Source organism: Cynocephalus volans, chromosome 2, assembly GCF_027409185.1.
Source record: "Cynocephalus volans isolate mCynVol1 chromosome 2, mCynVol1.pri, whole genome shotgun sequence".
NCBI lineage: Eukaryota > Metazoa > Chordata > Mammalia > Dermoptera > Cynocephalidae > Cynocephalus > Cynocephalus volans.
In genome coordinates this window covers 226,984,342-226,993,673 of record NC_084461.1, presented here as the reverse complement: position 1 = coordinate 226,993,673, position 9,332 = coordinate 226,984,342, and the positions used below count along the sequence as shown (strand labels likewise).

General features: G+C 56.4%; 1 protein-coding gene across 3 annotated transcripts; it reads right to left on the bottom strand.

Moving 5' to 3' along the window:
* Window positions 1-752: 752 nt before the first annotated feature.
* LOC134370979 (synaptotagmin-15) lies at window positions 753-8,688 on the bottom strand. 3 transcript variants are annotated; one of them, XM_063087933.1, is made up of 7 exons: window positions 8,486-8,667; window positions 7,786-7,928; window positions 6,554-6,849; window positions 4,867-5,037; window positions 4,200-4,320; window positions 3,068-3,247; window positions 753-757 (listed from the first exon to the last, which is right to left on the bottom strand). In XM_063087933.1, the coding sequence occupies exons 1-7, from the start codon at window positions 8,665-8,667 to the stop codon at window positions 753-755; spliced, it is 1,098 nt and encodes a 365-aa protein (XP_062944003.1). The 3 variants fall into 3 exon arrangements, with proteins under 3 accessions (XP_062944003.1, XP_062944004.1, XP_062944005.1); XM_063087934.1 differs by lacking the exon at window positions 753-757 and adding an exon at window positions 2,059-2,201 and having other exon boundaries at window positions 6,554-6,863; window positions 7,782-7,928; window positions 8,486-8,688; XM_063087935.1 differs by lacking the exon at window positions 753-757 and adding an exon at window positions 2,059-2,201 and having other exon boundaries at window positions 8,486-8,688.
* Window positions 8,689-9,332: the final 644 nt, after the last annotated feature.

The following is a 9,332-nucleotide window of genomic DNA, read 5'->3' as shown; positions in this document are numbered from 1 at the left end:
ACATTATTAAGTACAAAGAATCTGCAAACTATTACAATTTAAATGAATTAAAAAAGGCTACTCACTAGATCAAAGTCAGCATACTTTTGTAGCAACAGAATCTCTATATACTACAACAAACAAATATAAAACACTTAAGAATAAATCTGATGAAAGATGTGCAAGGACGCTTTGCTCGAAACCACAAAACAGTGCTAATAAACTTACAAAGGACCTAAAGAACTGAAGGGATATACCATGTTAATGGATTGGACGATTCAATATTGTAAAGATGTCAAATGGCTCCCAAATTGGTCTACACAGTCAATCAAATCCAGTCAAAATCTAGCACTTTATTTTGTGGAAATTGACCAGCTAATTCTAATATGTTTTATGGAAATGCAAAGGGCTTTTTTCTGCTGGAGTCACTTTGTGGACAGGATTGGAGACAACCCAGGCCAACTCTTTCTGGCCCATGGACAGCATGTGCATAGTTTTGCCCTGACCATGTCTGTAGATGGAGCCCAGCCCAACACAACCACCTCTTCTTCCTCCTCATTAGAACAGAGAGCCTGCTAGTCTCTTGCCATTTAGATTTTTCAGGGCTGAGTCAGATACTGCAGTTCATTCTGTCCTGCAAAGAGGACACTTACCAACTTCTCCAAGTGGCCCTAGAAAGGCCACTGCTAGTCATGAATCTCACCTTGGATTGTGGGGGTGGTTAGTACCTACTGGGATGTCAGGTGAAATGGAAACGATTCCATTTTAGTAGCCTACTCTATAAACATACAGAGAACTCCTTTTATGTGTGTGTGCTGTGAAACTATTAGGAGCTATGGCTTTATGGACTGAGTTGAAAATACACAGGTGAAATAAGGGAGGAAAAGCAAACATGAGATGCTCTGTCCATATGGATGGCTGCCGGGCAAAGCTTGCGTTTGTGCACTTGTCAGCAGTGAAGTTAAAGAGCTGCAGGCTCAGTGTAACCTTCACCACTGTCCTCTGTTGAAGTGGCCTCACTGCACACAAAGAGAGAGACACTGGTTCAAAGTTCTGTTCCAGTTATACAATAACAATGCGTTGCTCCTGCAAGCTCCACAGGACTAGGGTTCAAGTACAGCTGCCTGTTACAGCAACAGTGACGAGCACAAGGACAGCTCATTAGCTTGACTACAGTTTAAGGGAGTTGATGGCTGTGATTTGTGGGGACTTCCATCTTAATGATTTTTACAACACCTACCACAGCATAACAATCATACTGGAATCACTGGGTTTACCGGAAAAGCTCTCAGCCCTGCCAGCTACACTATGGCCACACACTTTCACCATTTCCTGCCCAAAGTGAGAGCCCCAGGAACTGAATGGTTTTTACCAGGGAGACCACGGAAACCAGCAGGAGGACACCTGTAAGTCCAAGAGTGTGAGGTTTTGGACTCTGGGGAGGGTGGCTGGTGGTCAAGACTAGACATGTTGTGGGGTGGGATTTGACACAGTCCCAGGGAGGCCCGCCTCACCAGGCACAGCAGGCCGTGCCGACAACTGGTCTGCCACTACAGACAAGTGCTTGGGCAGGCTGCTCACCGCATTCTCCTTATTATTTCCCAGAGCAGCGCGTTTTCTTTGCTAGGCAGCAGGCAGAGAAAGCACAGCTGAAAAGCAGTGCAGGTTTAGCATCAGCACGTCATCAGCTTTCTAACACCGTGGAACCCAAGTTTTCCCTGTGCCTCCATTCAGCACATACAGCTGTACCTTCACTAAGTGGAATACTTTTTCTGAATGTCCAAGATGCCTGTGCAAATCAGGACTGGGCTGACCAGGAGCCAGTATTCTAAGCCCAGGCAGCCCCACAGGTAAAGAAGGATGGAGTGTGTCGGGAGGGTCAATTGGCCACAGCTGCTGACTGGGGCCGGGGCTTCCTTGTCCCCTCTTCTCTCCTGCACATCAGCACTCACGTCCACCTGGCTTGGGCTGGCCCATAGCTCAGTGAGATGTCGGATGAAAGATCCATCCTTGTGGCTGTCATGTACAACTGGGAGGACAACAGTCTTCCAAAGCAGAACCACAGTCTTGGGCGCTGGGTCAGGGCTCGAAGGTACGGCAGAGCGCGTGCCAGCGCTTCACCAGCTCCTTGGGCTTGCTGAGCATCTCGTCCCAGTGCTCCAGCTCTTTGCCGCGGCTGTACATGTAGGGGCCCACCACCACCCGGCCCAGCTGGTGGCTCTCTGCAAGAAAGGGAAAGCACGGTCAGGCTCCTGAAGCCACATCAGCCAGCTGCATCCCCAGTGACTCTCTCTCTCTCTACCACTCCTCCCCAGAAGGAATTAGCCAGACCCCTCCTCTCTAAGCATGAGCTGACAGCTCCCAAAGGGACCCTGACTCTGGAGCTGGAAGGCCTGTGTCTAACTGCTGGGAGGCAGTGGGGGAGGGGGCCTGGATGGAATCTGCCCTCAGCCTCCAGGAGGCCATTGTACACCTGCTTCATGTCAAAGACCTGAAGGAGGAAAGGGCCCCTCCAGAAAGAAGGCCTCTTCCATCAGCCAGAAAGTTCAACAGGAACGTTCACCAACCAACCAGCACAGTGCAGAAGGGGCTTAGGGCCAGCCCACATGACCAGCCACGGCCTGGCAGCTCTGCCTCCCCAGACAGTGGTGGTGGACACTGGGGTGTGGGGCAGTGTGGGGGCACTGGCTGGGATAGCTCGCCCAGGACCCTAAAGATACCCAGGATGTCTAGAAGGCATGAGGAAACGCAGGGCACGCCACGGCGCACAGCACCAGGTCACCTGGCTGTGGTGATCTGCCCCAGGGGGGCAGCAGAGGCCATCCCTTTACCTCTTTCTACCGTAGCACAGACAGAATCCAGCTGGACTCAAGCTGGGCAAAGTTGCAGCCCTCCTGCTGACAAGCTGTGTGCCCTTGGGCAAATATCTCAGCCTCTCTGAGCACTAGTTTCCTTAACCAGGGAACAGAGACGGCGCAGCTCCTTCTGAGGTCAGGACATGAGGCATTTGCCCTGCCAGAATGATCGGCAACCCCTCCTTTGCCTTTTGCCCCAACAGCCTGGGTCGGGGGGGAGGGGAGAGCCTTACTGTCCCCTTCGGTGCTCTGGAACACAGTCAGGCTGAGGCTGGCCGTGTCCAGCTCAGCAGCGTTGGCCTTGAAGCTGAAGGTCTCGTTGTACACAGGGTTGACGGAGCCCAGCACAACCGAAGTCTTCTTGCACTTGACAAACTTGTTGTGGTTCATCAGAGACACTTTGACAAACACACCTGAGGGGCAGCGCATACCAGTGGGCTGGGAGAGGCAGGCGGGTGCCCAGCCCCTGGCCCGTGGGAGGTCTGGCTAGGAGGGCACATGCCTGACCCAGGCGCCAGGTCTCCTGGCCCACAGAGGGCATGACCAGAGGGAACAGGCTGGTTAGTATAAAGCCTCTTGGCCCAGAGGATGCTCCACTCCCTTCCTTTTCCTTCCTCTTTGCCTCAGGAATGCACTCAGGGCTGGGCTGGCTCCGTGCGCCAGAGCCTGGCACTACATGCCCATCTCTCCCTATCAGGGGTCGGGGGGCCTGCCTGCTGGGTCCTCAGGCCCCCTGGGACCCATTAAACACCTTCTTGTTTAGAGGGCTAAGATTTTGGGGGTGGGGCTCAGATAGGTTTTGGATCCACAGTGGAAGGTCTGAGTCCTACCTTGTTCACAGTGATCCAGCTGTGAAGACCAACCAGCACTTCGCTGGGGGACCCACACAGGGCCAGGATGTGTGGGATGAGCCACTCCCCTCACCCCCTGCACCAGCTGCTGTGTTCTGGGAGGCTGGAGCAAGCAGGCGCAGTGCCAGCCGAGCATCAGTGCCCCAGAGAGTGGGGGATCCCTCCCCCTGGGAGGTGCGGACCTTGCCCTCGAAGGACTGGACCCATTCAGCTGATGGAGAAGTGGAGGTGGAGGAGGACAGGACAGTTCAGGGAGCCAAGACGCTGCCTCGGGAAATGGGAGGAATAGGGCTTGGTCTTGGGGTCGGGCTAGAACCCTCGGTGAAGGCCAAGGGGATGCAGCCTTGGGTTCAACATAGGAAGAAAGAGGGTTCTCACAGCAGAACTGACCACAGGGAGGGCACGTCTCATAGGAAGGCAAAAACTGGGTGGTCAGTGTGAGGGTCGGACTCCAGCCCCAGGCCCCAAGCTCACTGGCGGGACCTTCCCCAAGGAGGAAAAGAAAGGGACTCACTGACAACACCCCTGTCCCCCTGGAGCCGGAGGCCCTTGGCACGCAGCACGACCACCGTCAGGCGGCTCAGGTAGTCATTGTAACTGAGGCAGAACTGGAGGTCGCCAAACTCTGAGGGAGGCTGCAGAGGCCAAGATGGAAGCACCCCACCCTTGTCACTCTGGCAGGTGCCGGAGGGGACACAGAGCCTCCAAAGTGCCTTCCTCCTCCCTTCCAGTGGCCAGGAATGGGGTACACGTGCACAGCTGCATGGTCTCCTTTGAGCCTCACCACCATCTTGTAGATGGGGAAACTGAGGCCTGCAGAGTTGGAGGGACTTGTGCCGTAGTATGAACCTAAGCTGAGCATTCACACTCGGCTCCCTGAGACCTTCCTGGGGGATGGGAGAATGGTGGTAAATATTTCCCTGGACTGGTCCATTTGTGGTGTCCCCTTTCACAGCCATCTGACCTGGAAGGAAATCCAGGTGTGGATTTGTCAGGTTCCTCCAGCTAATCTGACAGCCATTGTGGAAGGACCTCAGGCAGCTCCTCTCTGCAGCTCGGGGCCTGGGCCCACCTCCCTGAGTCACTCTTGTAGGACGGGGTGCTGGGCCCTGCGCACACCTGCTGGCTGCCTACAGTAGTGCTGACACTCTGTAGCATATGTCTGGAGACCTCGACCTTACCTCCAGGCTCTCGGCCTCCAGGTCTCTCCAGATGATGCGCCGGCAGTCGCTGGCCAGGGTCTCATTCTTGAGGGGGAACAGCACCTGACCCAGGAGCTGGTGCTTCCTCTGCCTGTCCACGTGGTACACTGAAAACTTCAGCACCCTCTGGGTGACACTCTTGCTGGACACCTGGAGGAGATGAGTACCCAGGCCAGGGTCAGGTGTGGGGTAGGGAATAGGATGGTGTGACACCTTGTTCTGGACACAGGTGCTTTTGGGGAGGGGTGTCTCAACCACCAAGGACGCACATCCTCCAAAGCCAGGCATCCTCAGGGGACCCATTTCCACAGCGGGGCCGAGTACCCCCAGGAGGTAGGAGTGTCTGCCAGAGCCTCGCCATGCAGAGTATTATGGGGACCAGTGGCGTCCTCCCCTACCTGGGGCCTTGTTAGCAATGCAGGATCTTGGGCCCCAGCCCAGACGTATGAATCAGAATCTGCCATTTAACAGGACCTCCAAGGGATTTTGCCTGCACTTAAAGTGGAGCATGGGCCTGGGAGCCCGGGACACCCGCCTGTCCCTGCTATCTGAGCTGGGACGCCAGCTCTACCCTCCTTGAGATTCGGTCTCCTTGCCTACAGAATGGGGGTGATGGTTCTTCCTCTCTGGGTTGTAAAACCGCAGTCACAGTGTCTGACCTATCGCAGGTGCCCCATTAATATTGATTTCCTTCTCTTCGCCTTCCCTCCCTCCCCTTCCCCCTTAAAGCACAGAGGGGCCAGGATCAAGTTGAGGCAGGCTAGGGTGGGGAAGTGGTGAGCCCAGAAAAACCAGTTGGCAAGTAAGACGTTAGCTGCAAAGTAGGCAAGGCCACAGACTTGATCCTGATGTCCTGGGAGGAGCAGCCTCACCTGGGACTTTGCACGGTCTTGGCCACAGCAGGATGGTCTGGGACCAGGCCCTGCTTAGCCCAGGAGGAAGGCATGAACGGAGGCTCTGGCCTCAGCAATCCCACTCTTCCTGGAAGCTGCCTGGCTCTCCTACCCTCTCGGCCAGCTTGCTGACCAGCTCTTGAGAAAATGTTTGTCCAAGGCCTCTCAGCAGGTGGTGATTGCTGGCTGCTCCTAAAGGCCCCGGTCACCTGCTGAGGCTCCCAGACCCCTTCAAGCCTGGCTCAGTGCCCTGACAGCCTTTCCACCTCCAGACCTTGAGCCAGCCCGCCCATGGGGCAGCAGAGGCTCCACACCTGTCCTAGGATGACTCTCGGGCCCTGCACAGGCCTCTGACAGCACAGGACAGACAGTTACTGCCCCACTCAAGGGGTCTGGGGGTGTTTCTAAGCTGGAAGATCCCACCCTCCACATTCCAGAAGCCCCGTGCTGTTCTAGGGCTTGAGGATGTTTCTCCAGAGCCTCATGTGTGCTCCAAAAATGTGTTTTCTCTTTCTCTCCTCCAGGTAGCCAGGACAGAAGGAGCCCAGCCTTCTGGCCACCCCCCTCCAAGTCTCTCCCCTGCCCCCTCCATCAGGGGTCAGCTCCTATAGGCCTTTACCCAGTGGGCTGGGCAAAGCAGAGCTGGTGGCACTGAGGGTCCCAGGGGCTGCAGGGCCCTGGCTAGTACAGGAGAGTGGGGCTCTATTGCACAATGTCTGCTCCTTTCCAGGAGGCCACAGGGCACCCAACCCCACCGGCTCCCAAGGCTGTACCTGGAAGATGAAGTGCTCGTCAAACTGCGGGTTGCAGGTTTTGCGTTTGGTTTTGGACTGGAGGAAGCGCCGCTCGTCAGGGAGCAGGTGGAGCTTCACCAGGGGGCTGCAGGTCTCCGAGGGGGCTTGCAGCTGCCGTGCCTTGATCAGGCCCACCAGCAGCCGCTCAGCCTCCTGCTGGTATTCCACTGAGAACCACAGTCGCCCCAGGCAGCCATCAGGGAAGTCGGTCTCACTCTTGTCCTCTGGGAACTTGTACAGCTCTGGGTTGATGGTCCCCACCAAACATGCATCTCCTGCAACAGAAGGGCTGGAGGTGGGCAGGCCAGAGGAAGGTAGGGGCACGGGGGACAGTGGCAAGCTCTCGGTACCCCCCCATCCTGGTCCGTCTCCTCTCCGCTGAGCCTCAACTAGCCTGACGACATCCACCGTCCTCTCTTCTCCAGACTAAACACATCCCCTCTCTCTACTGCAACTCCTCCAGGAAGCCGTCTCAGCACGAAGGCATTGCAGAGCCAGGCCTGGGGCCTCTAGCAGAGTCCGCAGTATTCATTTGACACTTTCCCCAAACCCCTGGCCCCTGTGATTGGCCCCCACCCCTGAAGGTCAGGGCCTGGTTTCAGGGACAGGTGCCCAGCACCTGGTCTGGCCCATTTCCACCGTGTCTAGAGAATGAGTCAATGACGAAGTGTTGCCTCTTTCTTCCTCTTCATGTTAGAAGGGCCGAGCTGATTACTGGTGGTTCCTGGGAGGTCTCTTGGGAGATGGCAAAGAGGTAGCCAGAGAGCTGTGTTCCCAGCTCCTAGCATTCCGCCTTCTCAGTTGGCCAACCTATCATCCTGGAGCAGGACCCAGAACAAGTTCTCCATCTGGGCATGCCTGGGTTCCGAATCCAGATCTGTCGCATATTGCCTCTGTGACCATGGGCACTGTTAACCTTCCTGAGCCTCAGTTTATGAATGTGTAAAATAAGGCGATAATTCCTCCCCCACAGGGTCATGGTGAGATCTAATTCCAAAATAGCACATGAAGCTATGTCTCACCCTCCAAGTGATTTCGGGTGCAGCAGGCACTTGGTAAACAAAAGTACCCAGAGAGAGTGGTCACTGGGCAACTCTGACATCCCTGGCCCAGTCCAGGCTATGTTCCGGGGTCAGGCTGGTAGAAAGCAGATGGGTCCACCTGGCCCGGTCAGACCTGACGCCTGGGCAGGCCCCAGTGGGAGCACTCACCGAAGCTGCCACTAGAGGTGTGAGGCAGGAGCTCTGGGGGTGTGCAGGGGTCCTGTGGGGCCTGGGTCCACTCTCTGCTGTGCAGGGGCACCAAGTCTGGGCCTTGCAGGGAAGGGGGCACCACGAATGGCACAGCCGGTGGTCTGTCCAGAGGTAGGAAGACAACATGTAAGTGGCAAGTGAATGATGTGGTCTCACGGCACAGTCAAGAGGGGTTGAGTACCACGAGCTGGAGGAAGAAAAGCCATTGGGAGCCAGGAAGAGGCAAGAGCCCAGTTTTCTGGGCCCACATCAGGCCACGCCTGCATGCGTGCACAGGTGTGCACACACACATGCACACATACACGCACTCACAGCCTGAGCAACGGCTCTGTCTGCAGCAGTGAGACGCTGGAGAAAAAGTCTCTGACATCAGCCTGTCAGGTTCTAACTCCTGCTCTGCCCCTCATTGTGCTACCTGGGCCTGTTATGTCTTCTGAGCCTCAGTTTCCTCAGCTGGAAAATGGATTTCACAATGCCTTCCTAACAGCTGGTGGTGAGGTTTCTGGGGTGTCTTTGTGACAGCTGCGAGAATAGTGATGGCATAGAGGGGGCAGTCCATAGACAGAACTTTCCATCCACCCCACCCTCCCCAAAGAAAGCTCCATAGGGAGCACCCTGGAGCAAGGCCAGGGCCCAGTGGCCCCACATGCTGCCTTACCTGCTCGGCTGGGTCCTGGCATGTGGCTGGCAGGGCTTGTCATCCTGTCTGCTGGAGGCAGCTGTGGTGGCCATGGCTGGTGTCCCTGGCAGCTCCTCATAGGTGAAAGTGGCACAAAGCCTCCTCCACAGACAGCAGCTCACCCCGATCAACAGCAGCAGCAGCAGCAACCCCCCAATCATGCCCCCAATCACCAAGGCCAGCTGCTCTGGGGGCAGAGACCACCAGGACTGTGATGCCTGCCTGGGGAAAGCCACTCCCCCTCACACCCCTGGCCTGCTGGGGGCAGGATTGGGGCAGCAACCCCCCTCCCCGGGGGGTGGATCCCAGGAGTGACACAAGCAGGCTTCCCTGTCTGCTGGGGAGGGGAGCAGCCGAGTCTCAGCAGAAAAGCCATTTCCCCTGGGGTCCTGGTGCCCTGGGCAGAGCCTTCTGGTTTCCTTTGGAAAGCAGCTGGCCCTGGATTTGGGATCGTGGCGTAAAGGAAGCATTTTCTTGTGCAGAGTAGCAATCAAACCTTCCCTCACCAGAACCTCCTTCCTCCCTGGGCTCCTGTTGAGGCCCGAGGTGAGCTTGGGTGTGAGCACCACGCACCTAAGCAAAGCTCAGGAAGGGACGATGCCCCGCTTTACATTCACGGTTCTATCACCTGCTGTGAGGCTGGACTCTCGCTTTTGTTCTGCAACCTTCGCCAACACCCACTCCCTCCCAGCCCTCCCTCAAGGTGCTCCATACTGGGGAGGCGGTAGGAGGCTCTGGAGGGGGTTATGGCTGAGGAGGAGCAGCGGGTGTGGGAAACGGAGACGCGAGGCCCCTGCTGCGGCATCCGCACCGCACATTGGCGGGT